The sequence below is a fragment of the Brachyhypopomus gauderio genome, chromosome 14 (genome assembly GCF_052324685.1).
Source record: "Brachyhypopomus gauderio isolate BG-103 chromosome 14, BGAUD_0.2, whole genome shotgun sequence".
NCBI lineage: Eukaryota > Metazoa > Chordata > Actinopteri > Gymnotiformes > Hypopomidae > Brachyhypopomus > Brachyhypopomus gauderio.
Genome location: NC_135224.1, coordinates 16,271,535 through 16,286,210, shown reverse-complemented (window position 1 = coordinate 16,286,210; position 14,676 = coordinate 16,271,535). Strand labels below are relative to the sequence as shown.

The following is a 14,676-nucleotide window of genomic DNA, read 5'->3' as shown; positions in this document are numbered from 1 at the left end:
AAATGTCAATACCCAATACTACACTGAGCAAATCAGCTTTGTTTCACAAAACAGTAGTCACTCATGCTCATAATGAATTACAGGTCTTTAAATTATTCTTACTTGATACATCTTAATCAAGCTAAAACAGAGAAGTTCAATCAAACCCCCTCTATTATTATAATAACACACCATTACTCAGTTTTTCATCACCTATTGCTACTTAAAAGGTATTTCCATGATTGCTCAACAATAAAAGCTTCCAGTAACAATGTGGAGGCCTGTAGTGCTGTAATTGCTTTGAATCTCAACCAACGCTGACACAATATCGGTACAACAGCAGTGTCTTCAACTCTGCACGCCAAGACAAAGTAAAAAACAAGTTTCTAGAAAAATAAAGCATTTTCGGGCAAACCAACTGACAGTACCATGCTGTTTCATATTCCGATTGCTGGCTCAGTTAACGACAGCTATTTGCCTGTATCGTACCAGTACAACACTAACACGCGAGTTGCTGGCAGGTATGTAGGGCTAAAAGATTGATTTAAAATCAATTTTGGAAAAAAAACAAAACATTTTTTTATTCCAAGAGTGCAATATTAATCACACATTATTAATGTTGTCAAGATACTTAATAAGATGCATTTCGCCCTGTAGCTCTCCAATCAGAGGTGTGGTGGTCCCCAGAAACTCAGCAGGGTTAGGGACTAGAGGCAGTTGCATCGATACGGGAGGAATCTGTCTCCACACCCCGTCGAGAAAAGAGAAATGTTCCTTAGGAGATGCAGAGTTACTATGCCCTGTGCCTTGGGTGGTGCTGTTTTTTCCATGCTCTGGGTTCTGTGTGGTGCTCTCTGTACCGCTGCCTGTGTCTACGCCCGTCTGCAGGCGTGGGTTTGCTGGGGGTTCTGTGTGGTGCGTTTTTGTAAGAAATGTGCCTTAATGTGCCATGTGTGTCCTCTTATAGTGAGAGGCCTGTGAGAGGCCTATGGAACTAACTACAGCACAGCAGAGAAAAGTGGGTAAACAGTAGGAGTGGCTAGAGTTAGATATTAAAGCACATGGAAAATAGAATCTCACCCAAAGAGACAAGCTCACAAATGAATGGAAGCCCCTGTAATCTGGCTTTTATAAACAAAACCAGTGATAGTAATGGGAGGGGTCTACATTTGGATGTGCTGTCACATATAGTGTAAAAGAATTTGTGACTATTCCTTACAGCCAAACAATATTTCTGAATATCACTCCTTTGCCAATGGAAAGTTTATGAATGCAATAATCATAGGTGCATGACCCTATTTCAAGTAAGAAAACACATTTCATCAAATAACTATTCAACTAAACTATACGGAGACAACAAACCAAATGTTTGTTGTGAACTATTTATTAATGCAATAGTAAAACTGTTTATTGTAGATATTTATACAATAAGGGTATCTGGCAATTTCACATGAATGTTTGTTTTTAAGGGAAATGGTAATAATACTTTTAACTTAAAAAAAAAAAAAAAGTCAACCGCTGATATGAGCCTTTGTTTGACCCTATCTCCCCCATGAGGTTACTAAAAGAATTACAAGCCTTTACAGGATAACGTTGACCAAAAACAGGATTACATTTACTAAAAACCACCATGGCGGACAACAGTTCCCATGTGCCTCTTCAAGAAAACTAGTCTGTAGTCACATTACAGATTTGCCAATATAGAAAATAGTATTACAATGACAAATAACCAAAACAAGGGGAAAAACAGCTGTTTGTATTTGTTTATTAGGCTCATCAAGATGTTAATAATATTTATAACCAGTAAACACTGTTATGTCATTTAAATAACCAGCATCACAGAATTTGTCTGTTTTTGACACAGTTTGCACTCTCTGACACACGATCGTAACCTCACACCGAGTTTGTATTCAGATACCCATCAAAGACACACTCAAAAAAACACACAAAACAACTGCACAAAGTGCAGATACACACACACACACAGACACACACAAACCTACCCTGTGAGCGTCAGTTTAAAACGTCTTCCAGTGAGAAGGACGCACTCATCCACAGACTCTGGACCCCTGCGAGGCACAAGAAGTGCTCACTGATAAGATTCAATCTCACTGCCACACTGAAGGAGCACTCGGTGAAACTCAGTTTGTGGTGCATCTGTGTGTCAGTAGGGCTTCCCTCCCAGGGCACCTAGCATCTCCTCCCTCTCTTGGGCTGTAGGCATGTCCGGTTTTACTCCTTCACGTCTGCGCTGAAGCATCACGCTATGCTGAGAGAGTGAGATGCATATTCACATAAATGCAACAGACTATATTTTTTTCTATATTAGAACAGATCAACTACTTTCCTTTATCTGACAGAAAACTGGGAAGTTCAAACAACATTATAGGAGCTACAATAACTCCAATACTGTGAAAACAGTTTAATTGCATTAGCCTATAGCAAACCATTTTTTTCAATGGAATTTCCTTCAATATTATTTAAATTTAAATTATTGCAAAGTCTGTTGTATAGTAATAACTGACAAACAGCAGACAATACATTAAAAAAACATGTCTTGTAAAGGGCTCATGATATAAGGGTGCTTGAGCTTGTGGATTAGGCACCAACAATAGACGGTTTCCTCACTGGAATGAAACTAAAGTAAAATGTTTCTTTCTTGGAAGCGTCCACTGGAGGAGCTTGATTAGGTTGAAAAAGTGCCCACTGTTTGGCTGCCTGAGATCCAACTACTCACCCAGTACTTCCTACAGTTTTTATACTTCAAGAAGTATGCAGAACACATGGTCTTGTCGTAGTTATAAGCATCCAGGCACCTCTGTGAACCATCACTTTCCTGAACATGAAACATGAATTAACATTTATTATAAGAAGTGAGTGGATATATATCTACAAGAAATATTCTCTGAACATGTGTTTTTTTTTTTTTGCATATCCAGAAATTTTAGCATTTCAACACTAAAAAAATTATAATAGTAAAAACATAAACAGAAACAACACTTAACTCTTTATTCTAGGTGTGAATCTATTGCCATCTTTTTATCTTAATTTCTTTAAACTGTACTGGCTCATGATGCACTAGTTAAAAGTGATAACACGAGCTTTTACAACATACACAAGATATTAGCTCCATATATGTATAGGACCATACAGACTTCTCAAGACTGACCTCAATGCAAGGGTTGCTGTCAACATTACGAAGCTTTCCAGCACTAGAATTGGCATTCATCCTTCAAACACATCTGCATATGTTGAGGTATCTCTGTAACTCCAGTTAAAGAACAATTATAATTGAGAACTATTACACCTTATAGTTGCAGATTCTGCTATTACACCATTTGTAACAATGCCGCCGGACCCAAAGCATGCTGTGGACGAGGCTCAAGCAGACTTTACAAATTTTAATGAAAGACTTTATTGAAAGATTATTGTTGCGCAACAACCGTTTCTTGTACAAATAACTTCATTTCCGAGAAATACCCGATTATTGTTGCACAACAACTTGTAATCTTCGTTTCTTGTACAAATAACTTCATTTCCAATTAATGCCAGCTATATACCATGTATATCTTTGCTTAAGATTAACGGTGCCAATCGGTAAGTCAGCAAGTTAACATCATGTGCCGTTATCTCGAAATTGTAAATATGACAACGTGACGTCATTTTCATAGGCGTCCTGATTGGCTGTATTGAGTAGGCTAGAGCTGACAAACGTTAGCTACCTAGCATAGCATAGTTAGCTAACCCAAGTTTATGAAAGTAATTGATTCTGAACCACTTAAATAATATCGCTGAAAACGTTGTGCTTGCGGAGTAGAGGGTGCTCCCGACACAAGTTATAGAGAGAATAAGTAGCTATCGTAGCTAGCTAGCTTAACGTATTTAGCCCGTCATAACATTAGCTAGCTATAGCACTCGTAGGCTAGCTAGCAAGCTACGAGGTCGAACCAGTGTAGGGGTCGAACTGTTTGCTCGCTTGCTAACCGGCTAGCGTCTCATATTGAAGCTCGTGTACCGACAGCTAGCTAGTGCAGCAGTGCTACCTTTACACGATATCGTGACAATGGTTTTAGCTAATAAAGTTACCCAACAATAACAACAGCTACGTATACGTTATTAATTTACGTCGTATTGCCTGCACTAACAAACGTGCACCTTTCCGTATACATACTTACCGAATATCGCAACAAAACGTAGCTAGCAAGCTAACACCGCTAGCTAGCGACCGAGCTTCCCCTCACGTCACAATGGACGTCATTACGACACGCAGAAACCGCTCAACGCCGACTGCGCTTCACGAGTCACTGACGGCTCAACTGACCAACGGGCACCAAGTCCCCTAACTAAGCTGGTTCCTACCCAGTAGACTGACACCTCTTTCAACCACTAAGGCATGGGATCTGGCCATTTTAACCCACCTATTGTCTTAAATAGAAATAAAATGAAATCCTTTCGATTGACAGAATCACTGACGAGTCCGAAAATTTTAAATTTCTTAAAGGTACCGTCAGTGACAGTGAGATGTGAAAATGACAGGTCGTTACACAAATCACGAGTGCGCAGAGGGCGGGCGCCCGAGTAGGCGTGGCCAACCTGTGTTTGGTTGCATCGCAGCGCATAGCCTATACAATGGCTGCTGGAAAGAGGAGAAAGCAAACAATTTTCAGGCCCGCCGCGTCCAGCAAAAAATATGAGAAAAAAATTATTAAAAATTCGGAAAATAGTTGAAAGTCAAGAAAAACGCACTAGAAAGGATGTTAAGGCTCCCACGGTAAGTTTTACGCAAATTAATTAAATTGTTACGGTGTTCTTGAATTAAAATATCGGGGTTATTCCAATTATGAGAGTGAGGGTGAGCTAGAGAAAAAAGTTTGTGATAATCAGCGCCCAGTTTGGGACTTGCGAGAAAAGCAGCGGAAGACAGAAATACATAGAAAATTAATATAAATTATGTTAGAAACCTCCGTCGCGGCACGTTCAATGCAAATGAATGTCAACAAACAAGGGAAGTGCTGGAGTTTTTAAAAAGTCGGAAAAAGTTCTGAAAATTAGTTTAGTTTAGGATTTTCTCTGAATATAATAACGACCGTGCTACGAGGATAGCCGTAGCGAACGCACGCGCATTTAAACATTGTAAAAAATTATATAAAATGCACGCTGCAGTCATGCTGCTCAAAATTTGACACATACATGCACACGAGTCGACTGTAAACATGGTGTTGTCGGTAGAATCACGGTTTGCACATTCTGTATAACGTCTAATACTACAAATTGGTTAAACGCTTTACAGTTTTATTTGCCCGCATGTTTTATTAAGGTGTTGGCGAAATGTAGTTTTCAGATATGTTATTGATGGCATTGGTCATGCCAGAAGGTGATACCGCGTTTCCGTGTCGTTCAGTAGGCTATCGGCGAGAGAAAGTTGCTTGTCAATATCACAAACAACCAAAATGGAGGGAGAAGTTGAGGGGGACTAATTGGGCGATGCTAAACATTTTCTGCTGTGTGTCTATCTTCTCTAATTCTACTCCAGTACAGTGTCTTATTGCAAATTAACCGGCAGCCATGCGGTTTTGTATTAAATCTTTGCTTTCATGTCATGAGTGAGAGCGGATTGTGTCAGATTTGTATGATCATTAGCCGATTACGTGGTTATTAATAATTAGAGGTTTTGGAGTGTGTTATGTGAATGTGGCTATGCCAAGTAAGATTTCGCATGTTCTGTGATCAAATAGAAGTCAATCAAATAAAGAGACAGCACTAATATTGATACGCATTACAAGATAACTTGTAACTAGAGTATAACTAGAGTATTCTTTTTTTGTAAATACTTTTACAAGATCTACTTTGCATTGATGCCTTAGTAGTGGATGAAAGAACATGTGTGGTATGTCTGGATATGTGAGGCAGAGAGGGGGGCTAAACTACCCCGCCTCGCGAGGGGCACCCCATTCTTAAAGCTCCTAAGGGTCCTTTTATGCAATGAGTCTGAGAGGGTTGATCGGGTTTAGGGGGCAATTGTTATGTATGCTATGCTCTTGGCTTAATGTGCATGCAAGTGTAAAGATTCTGCCTCTTTAAGAAGTGTGAATTTTAAATTCTGACTGCCTCGAGACAGCGTTGCTCCGCGTGTTTGTCAAGTAAACTGGCCGCGCAATCAGTGGCGTGTCTTAAGTTAGCTCGTGCGCAGATTTCCGCCTGAGCGATCTGACAGAGTCCACACGCACATCCTGAGGCACACGTTCAATTATCTACTTGATCGAATCCCATATTCTAAAGATATTTATGAGTCTTTGGGCTTTTAACAGTACAGTAAACAATTTTCTTAATTTTTAAAATTGAAAATATAGGCTTTTTTTACTCTTTGGAGCACTGATATTTAAATACTGTTTTTTTGTTGTATTTAATCGTTTTGCTTTGTGCCTTATTGGTTTTCTATCTACGACTAACTAGGAAATATGTGTCGTTTAATAGCATAATTTAGAAATTGACATTTGTTGATATGTGTGGTTAACTTCTGTTTAATTCAATTTTTTATCTTGGTTTGCTGTATAAAACCCCATTTGCTATTAAAACATAATTTAGTGAGTCAATAAATCATATTTTGTTGTTGACTAATTCCGTGGTGTATACAAGCAACATTTAAATCACATTCCCATGTATTTAGTTAGACAAAAGTTTAATCTGGCTTAGTTGATGTAAATGTTAAACATAATTGGTTTATAGATGTAATACCTTGCTCTATGCAATACATTTGGTTATTTTCTTTTTTGCTTTTGTAAGTCTAAAAGTCATGCCATTACTTTGAGTAGAAATGTGTGATCTTTTCAAATGTGTATTATCTGTCCAAGTTTGCTTTTTTAGATTTTCAGTGATGATGGATGGTTAATGAGTGCTAAACAATTAACTTTTCCATTCATTTCTGAGTCTGTATGCTTAAAAATTATGCAAAAATTAACCCAATATGCAACATTGTTTATCTTTTGTCCAGCTAAATTCCATTTTTTACTAGGCTATTAGTTACTTAAAAATAATTAAGTAAATTATTGTCTGAGTTAAATGTGTATTCTTGCATATAAATTAGAATTATCTGAACATAACACTACATATTTAAATCTGAACATAGCACACCTGAACATAGTAAATAGTCTTGTTGTGTAGTTAATAAGCAGCACGCAAGCAGAAGTAACATAGTTTAGCAAGAACAAATACTCTTCTTTTTGTTATTGTAAATAAAAAAATGTAAAGTGAAAAATTAAAAGCACAAGTTATGTTTGAATGCAAAAAAATAAATAAATTCAGTTAAATGCTACTTCCTTCGGAGATTAACAAAAACCTGGATGATTGTCCATAGAATTATACACCCAATTGTCATTGTATTAGTAAAACATCAAAGTTCATACAACAAAAAACCAAACATATCTTATGAGTAACACTCATGGGTTTAGAGAAATATTAAGCAGGCAATAGATTTCCCATAATTCACCTGGTAAAGGAGGTGACGGAAAGGTGAAGGGTTCTATATAGAAATGTGAAAAAGCACTACTGATAAATAATGTGCTAAAACAATCAGGGTAAACAGTTCTGCTGCAAAGGTAAATGTGAATAATAAATGACACCTTAAAATGAAATACATCACTCCACTTCCTCTAAATTTTTAAGTTCTTTAAAAGTGGTACTTAAATATGTCATATGTATTTGTTTGATTTTTTTATGGTGCATAACCTCTTGCTTAGCTGGCATGAAATCCTGTTGATTAGCCTAATATTTACTGGAAACCCAGACCCAGAATTAAGACAATACAAAAATCTGTCAGTCTGAGGGTGTAGCATTTAGTGTCACACTGTAGGTTGAGAAAGGATGAAGAAAATCTAAAGTTTATCATTGATTGTTCACCTGTTTGCGTGTCCATTTGCTCTGGAGGCTGGGGTGCCACATGGTGTTACATTGTAACACATGATGTCATGTTGTAACAGTGGAGCAAGGACCATTTAAAACATCTGAATATCATTTACCACTTTGTCGTGCTGTTGCAGAAGAGGCTGCTGGGTAGTGGATGTTGTACCTGGTAAAGGCAGGTGTGTGTAGTTCTCCCTGACGTCTCCAACACTGTGCCTTCCATGATTGTACCACAGCAGTCCTTTGGTCTAACAGCAAGACAATCATCACATTATTGTGACCTTCATAGCATAAAAGTCGGGGCATCACACTCTGAGATGAAAAAGGCAATGCAAGTCTTTAATGGCGTGTTCTGGTGCTTTCCGTCTGCTGCATTTTGTAAGAGTCATTTACTCTCATGTAACCTATTTTCTCAGGGTTTCTCTTAAATCTAGACGGGATGGAGGGTACAGTGTGATTTGCATCAAAAAGGTGTGAACTTTGGAATTGGTCTAGTGAATTTTACCATTAGCTGTAAACTGTAACATGTAGATACTCAAGTTACATTTTTTTATTTTTGCATTACATGGGTTGATATTCACATTTGTTTTGACACTGGTTATAAAATAGTTGTGAGTTTAAACTCTTTTTAAACGAGTTTAAAAAGGTCGTTTTTATAGACCTCTCAGGAGGCAAAAGTATTTGGACAGGTGGCTGCTTAGTTGCAGGTTAGCATGTGACATCGTTGTTAGTTCCCTCATAAGAACCTTAACAAATGATCTGAATCCAGATATAGCATTTGCATCATGACACTGCTGCCTATGTCTCACGACATAAAGAAGTCCATGCCAATAAAATGAGGGATTAAATCAGAATCACAATTGGACATTAGGCAGGTCAAAATCTGTTAGAAGGAAAATAATACATTATCACAAGCTCAGAGGGTTCGCCAAAGATGGGAACCGTTAAGCCTGTGAAAAGCTTGTAGAGGTCTGGGGGGAAAATGTTATATGGATTAATGACAGCGATAAACCTACATCAGAGTGACAGAAAGATGAAAGTGTGGATCAAAAAGAAGACGTGGCTGATCCTGAGCCGGTCGTGGTGAGCCGTGATGGACGTATGAGCATGTGAGGCCGCCAGTGGAGCTGACTCGTGACTGACAGGAGCGAGGTGATTTCTCAAGTGAAGAAAGGAATCCTGACAGATGAGAGTAAATACCTCAAAACTCAGTGCGTGGTGCTTTACGTGAGAACAGGACAAGAAATAAAAATACAATTGCTTGGTGCTACAGAGGAGAAGAGCTCACATAGGTAATGCACATCTCTGTATCTATAAGTGGTTCACGCAGTATAACCACTTATATGGGTCAATAACATTGAGTTTACATTCTGTGCTTTTAATTCCAGTTATTTCCCAAAAAAAACCACACAATGCCAAAATACATTAACAATGTATGAAAACAATGAAAACTGTCACAAATGACTGAAATACACTGCTATGTTTCTGTAGTGTTGGCATCTTCCAACCATTTTTCCATTCACTAAGAGCAATGATTCATGTGTTCAGTGTGAACCCGTGTGTTCATGGGAGACACTCTCAGGGCTTCATACAATAGTGTTTCAACATGTCTCATTAGCTCATCAGCCCTACTGGAGCAGGACCAGGATCCTACCACGTTTTCCGGCAGGAGTTGAGGAACCATGTCTGATCTCCTCCCAAAGCGTTTGCACTCTTAACTTCTCGTGTCCCTCTCTTCCACCCCCCAGGGCCTGGCCTCTCCGTGGAACTGAAGATCCGGCCTCTATCGCCCCGTCAGCGTTTGGACGAGTCGCCCGTGTCCGCCTCGTGGCCGGCTAGGTCGCCATGGCCACCGTCACCCCCGACGACGACTGCCCCGTCCCGGCAGAGCGCGATCGAGCGAGGAAGAGGAGGCCGGAGGGGAAGGGGAGGAAGAACTTCCCCTGCCAGCTTTGCGAGAAGGCCTTCAACAGTGTGGAGAAGCTGAAGGTGCACTCGTACTCGCACACGGGCGAGAGGCCGTACCGCTGCACACACACCGACTGCTCCAAGGCCTTCGTCTCCAAATACAAACTCCTTCGGTGAGGAATATACTCAACCCAAAAAAATACCCCAAAAAGTCATCCGTCGCCGACAGGGTGGTGTTCCGTGTGGCCCGTGTCCTCACCAGCCTTTGTCCCTGCTCCACGTCCGCGCGTCGCTCACTGTCCGACTTTGTCTCCGCAGGCACATGGCCACGCACTCGCCGGAGAAGAGCCACAAGTGCAGCTACTGCGAGAAGATGTTCCACCGCAAAGACCACCTGAAGAACCACCTCCAGACGCACGACCCCAACAAGGAGGCCTTCGGCTGCAGCGAGTGCGGCAAGACCTACAACACCAAGCTAGGTTTCCGGCGACACCAGGCCCTGCACGCCGCCCACCGGGGCGACCTCACCTGCCAGGTGTGCCTGCAGCCGTTCCCCACCACCCCGCTGCTGCTGGAGCACCTGCGCGGGCACGCGGGCAAGAGCGCGAGCGGTGCCAAGGAGAAGCGGCACCAGTGCGAGCACTGCGAGCGCCGCTTCTACACCCGCAAGGACGTGCGGCGCCACCTGGTGGTCCACACGGGCCGCAAGGACTTCCTGTGCCAGTACTGCGCGCAGCGCTTTGGCCGCAAGGACCACCTGACCCGCCACGTGAAAAAGAGCCACGCCCACGAGCTGCTGCGCGTGAAGGCCGAGCCGTTGGAGCCGACGGAGGCGCCGCGCGCGTCTCCGCCCACCGGGGCCCTGACGCTGCGCTACCCGCTAGCCCACGGGTCGTATTCGCCCCCGCCCCCGCCGCTGAGGGCGGAGCTAGAGAGCTACCTGCTGGAGCTGCAGGCGGAGGAGACGCCCAAACTGAGCGCTACCGCCGCTTCCGCCGGGGAGACGGCGACGGCACAATCTCTGGACTTCCTGTCGCCGCTGTTTAACTTCCTGCCCTACGGTCAAGGGGCAGGACCTGCCTTTGGTGTCTCGTACAGCCAAGACGAGGTGCTGCCCGTCATCGCACCCTCCCACGACCCTCCCGATCCTCTCGGCCCACTCCAGACCCTCACTCACCCACACGCACTCTCGCAAGCGCAAGCGCTCAGTTTCACACACTCACAAAGTCTGAATACAACCACCACCCTGCCTCGCTTCCACCAAGCCTTCCAGTGACCTAAACGTGTACGTTCACACACCCTTAGTCACCTCAGCACTTACTCCTACCGACACCTTTCAATCGACTTGGCACTTAAATACAGAAAAACTCACCGTAGCCACACTTTTCTTAATACATTTTAAAACATCCTTTAGAACATATCACTCGCTCATATGAAGCTTACTTCAGTAAAATTAGGAGGCATTACATGAGTCGTTATCAGAAGAGGATGTTGAACATCACGTGAGGGCTGATGTTCAAAATGAAATCACTTTCTTAAAAGAAACAGAAGTGTCTGCAAAGCAGAGCTCATTTTGCAGTGAAGTTTTGAAGGATTGCTCTGTGCTCAGAGCACACAGCTTTCAAAACCCTCCCATTTAGCACTTTAAGGTTCCAACAAAGCTAAAAGAAAAATCTTATATTTCTGTTAATTGTTTTCATTTATTGCTAACTCATAACCTTTTGGGTACTTAAATGCCAGCATTTGAAAAACGGTGTCAGAACTCCACACAGCCAAAGGCAACCAAACCCCTCAGAGCCAGAGTGAGGACGGCTCATCTCGTTTTGGTTTTAGTTGTTTGTTTGTTTTTGTTTTTGTTTTTTTTATGGCCATTTGCCTTCATGCTGCTGCTCGTTTTAAGGGCCTGAAACTGTACCAGTGCAGATCTTCTTCACAACACAAAGTGATAAAGGGAAACACGGACAGACAATACGAAGACTTCACACACCATCAGCCCTCCAGAGCTTCCCTGCCCTGCGTCTCCACCCCTGTCGTTTTTGTCTTTGTCTCCTTTCACTTTGCCATAGTACTTCTGGATACCGTTGCAACTCTGAACCTCGTCCACCAGAATGCTGTCCATTGCACTGATTAAAGCGTTAGTAAAGCAAACAAACATTCAGTCGCAGGAGTCTGTGCTGTGGCCATCACAGCACAGAAACGCTTAATAACAAACAGTCTGTGAAGTGGCCTTTTTTGAATTTTACAAAATTCAACAAATGTTTCAAGAAACATTTATACAGAAGCTACGGACAGACTGTAAAAGCCCATGATTTTTAGACGACACAATCTTTGCCCAAACACCCAGCCATACCCTTCTAGGAACAGATTTCTGTGTGTGTGTGTGTGTGTGTGTGGTCCTGCTTCAAGGTTGGTTATGATAGAGGTGTGTGTTGAGTGAATGTTTGGTTCATGTTGAACTTACATTGGGAGCTAAGGGTTGGGTGCTGGAAGCCTCTTCGTTGGGCATGTTTTCATAACAGCACTTTTAAGAAAAATCTGATGCCTTTGTTTTGGCATGGTATATATATGTTTTATAAGAATCTTTGTCATCAATGGTTTTAGATGTCCTATTTAGCTCTCGAGTAGATTATTAGCATGTATATACAAAAAACAAAATGCTATGTTATATTATTACAGGTACACTTCATACAGTGTTTCACTTTGTACATTTTTCCTGTTTTTGCTTCATTGCACAAAATGTCTGTGTCTCTCAATGACACATTAACCTATAGAAAATGTTTGTTCCATCCGTACGTTTTTGAAAGCACTTCCTCTTTTCACAGAGCTCTAAAATGCTTTCATTAACCTGTTCAAAATGCAGTTTGTAAATACTTCAGTATTGGGGGGGGGGGGGGAGGAATGTGTTGAAGAGGGCAAACCAGAATGCCTCATCTAAGGTCTAAAACAGTGATGTCGTTGATGCTGCTGAGTTTCTGAGTCTGATTTACAGAGAATCTGATTGAATTGCTGTGTTTGAGGACATTTTCACTGGGAGACACAGACCTTTAGCAATTCTCCTGTTCCGTTTCAGTGGTACCGTCATTCATGTGCATATGTGCGAAAGAGGAATACAGTCTCTCTATTTAGATAATGCTGCTAATGGACAAAATCTAGCCCTTGATGGCACAACAGAATAGTTTTTTTTACTCCTCTTTTTGTTTATTTGTTTTGTTTTAAATCCAAGACTGCGTGTGGAGGAGAGAGTGTCCGTGTGTGTCATATTGTGATATGTCGGTAAGGTGCAGTGGCCCTTACTAACGGACCTTTTTCGGAGCTGGATGTTGCCATAGTAATACTCAAGAGGAGGGCCTTGGCAGGAGTAGCCTCTGATCTCACGACCTGTACAAGAAGAGAACGAGAGAGAAAGAGCGATTGCTTCATGGAGAGACAGCATTCCAGCCATAATAGTGTTTTTACATTGTATGTCCATGTTGTCCTCATTGTTTTAATCACGTTTCTGTAATGCCATCCTGTGATAGTGGCTATTGCTAATCAATGTATATGTTACTTTAATGTACTTTTACAAACTACTGTTGTAAATGTATATCCCATGACAGAATGATTCATATATCAGTGAGAGTGTGAGTGAGTGAGTGAGTGAGTGAGTGAGTGAGTGAGTGAGTGAGTGAGTGAAATGAGAACTTGCTGCTGCAGCCTGCATTTCCTTTTGTCTCCTCCAGATGACATCATCCAAAGAGAAAGTTATTTATTGGCTGGCTGGGTGAGCCAGGTGTGTGATGTAGAAGGTGAATAAATGGCTGTTAGTGTGGGGAGAGAAAGAGAGAGAGAGAGATTGTATCTGTGTGCATTCAGACGACCTTTGCTGCTATGTGAGGAGAGGAGAGATTCGGTCCAGTGTTAAAACTGTCCACAGTACTGAGAGCTCAATAAACATACCAGAAGGACTCACTTTAAAGTGCTTCTCTGTAGTTCTGCATGTGAAATTAGCTCAACATTCTTCATTTGTTAAGCTGTGGTGTTTGGATTTTCTGAACAAACAAAACTTGTCATGGTAGAATTTAAAACGATCGTTTCATTGGCTTTATGCTTTCTTTGCTTTTTGACATACTGACTGCAAATGCAACATGAGCTAGATGGCCACATCTGCATACTGTTGATATGTCAAACTCAGAGATTAAGAGAGATGTCATTGGACTGTGGTTTTACTTTTTCAAATCTGGTATAGTACATAGTACTATAGTGCAAGTATTAGAGCAATGACACAGGACCTGCGGCCACAGGAGAACACACTGAAACAAAGGTTTAATTTTGATCTTATTTTGCATAATTAATTTAAGAATATGTTGGATATGAAGACTTATTTACATCCTTTGACATTGTAAATGCAGCCTGTTTAGTTAAAATATATGAAAACATGATCAAATATTTTTTCTAAACACCTATCCAGAGTATCTTCAAAGAGACTAACTATTCAGAAAGAATGAACTATGTATGCAATATATGTATTTATATAACAAGCACTATAACAATGTGGCCATAGTATATAGACTTATATCAGGAATGTTGTATAAAATTAGAATGTGACCTAAATAGTATTTATTCTTCGTTGGTGCTGTCATATTTGCTGTAAAACTGTTGTTTTTAAAGGGTGACGTATACTTTTACGTCATTTATTTATTTTTCCTCCCCACAAATTCTTTTGCATTAGTGAAACGACTGAGAAAACTCTAGCAAATTACTCAGATACCTATGATTTATTTTATTGGATTATTCGTTGTTATACACTGTCTGCTGAATATATGAATAACTGGCTACATATTGCGCTCATCCGCTGAGGTTTGATGAGATCAGAAATAACAATGTCCGTGCAAGCCTTGTGAAATCTCCATA

The 14,676-nt window shown here is 41.1% G+C and overlaps 3 protein-coding genes across 7 annotated transcripts in view; 2 read left to right on the top strand and 1 right to left on the bottom strand.

The window, feature by feature from the left end:
* The window catches only part of sdr16c5b (short chain dehydrogenase/reductase family 16C, member 5b), a 9,816-nt gene extending 9,563 nt beyond the window's left edge, over window positions 1–253 (top strand). For both annotated transcript variants that reach the window (XM_076972156.1, XM_076972155.1), the window contains exon 7: window positions 1–253. This exon is cut by the window's left edge and continues 941 nt beyond it. The gene's annotated coding sequence lies outside the window, so the exon portion shown is untranslated.
* Window positions 254–1,728: 1,475 nt separating this feature from the next.
* On the bottom strand, window positions 1,729–4,427 carry chchd7 (coiled-coil-helix-coiled-coil-helix domain containing 7). 3 transcript variants are annotated; one of them, XM_076972161.1, is made up of 4 exons: window positions 4,398–4,427; window positions 3,149–3,241; window positions 2,717–2,815; window positions 1,729–2,248 (listed from the first exon to the last, which is right to left on the bottom strand). In XM_076972161.1, the coding sequence occupies exons 2-4, from the start codon at window positions 3,206–3,208 to the stop codon at window positions 2,144–2,146; spliced, it is 264 nt and encodes an 87-aa protein (XP_076828276.1). In that variant the 5' UTR covers window positions 3,209–3,241; window positions 4,398–4,427; the 3' UTR covers window positions 1,729–2,143. The 3 variants fall into 3 exon arrangements, with proteins under 3 accessions (XP_076828276.1, XP_076828275.1, XP_076828274.1); XM_076972160.1 differs by lacking the exon at window positions 4,398–4,427 and adding an exon at window positions 4,155–4,345 and having other exon boundaries at window positions 3,149–3,247; XM_076972159.1 differs by lacking the exon at window positions 4,398–4,427 and adding an exon at window positions 4,155–4,342.
* Window positions 4,428–4,614: 187 nt separating this feature from the next.
* plag1 (pleiomorphic adenoma gene 1) lies at window positions 4,615–12,685 on the top strand. Of its 2 annotated transcripts, none has more exons than XM_076972802.1 (3): window positions 4,615–4,750; window positions 9,627–9,959; window positions 10,105–12,685. In XM_076972802.1, exons 2-3 carry the CDS (start codon window positions 9,724–9,726, stop codon window positions 11,060–11,062), a joined length of 1,194 nt encoding a protein of 397 aa, XP_076828917.1. In that variant the 5' UTR covers window positions 4,615–4,750; window positions 9,627–9,723; the 3' UTR covers window positions 11,063–12,685. The 2 variants fall into 2 exon arrangements, with proteins under 2 accessions (XP_076828917.1, XP_076828918.1); XM_076972803.1 differs by lacking the exon at window positions 4,615–4,750 and adding an exon at window positions 7,797–9,170.
* The last annotated feature ends 1,991 nt before the right edge of the window (window positions 12,686–14,676 follow it).

Excerpts from the sequence above, each read along its gene's own strand:
- chchd7 (XM_076972161.1), bottom strand. The coding sequence starts at position 3,208 with ATGAATGCCAATTCTAGTGCTGGAAAGCTTCGTAATGTTGACAGCAAC. Across the intron at positions 2,816-3,148 it reads ACAGCAACCCTTGCATTGAG|GAAAGTGATGGTTCACAGAG; the intron begins GTCAGTCTTGAG and ends TTTCATGTTCAG. Across the intron at positions 2,249-2,716 it reads AAAACTGTAGGAAGTACTGG|CATAGCGTGATGCTTCAGCG; the intron begins GTGAGTAGTTGG and ends TCACTCTCTCAG.
- plag1 (XM_076972802.1), top strand. The coding sequence starts at position 9,724 with ATGGCCACCGTCACCCCCGACGACGACTGCCCCGTCCCGGCAGAGCGC. Across the intron at positions 9,960-10,104 it reads TCCAAATACAAACTCCTTCG|GCACATGGCCACGCACTCGC; the intron begins GTGAGGAATATA and ends TTGTCTCCGCAG.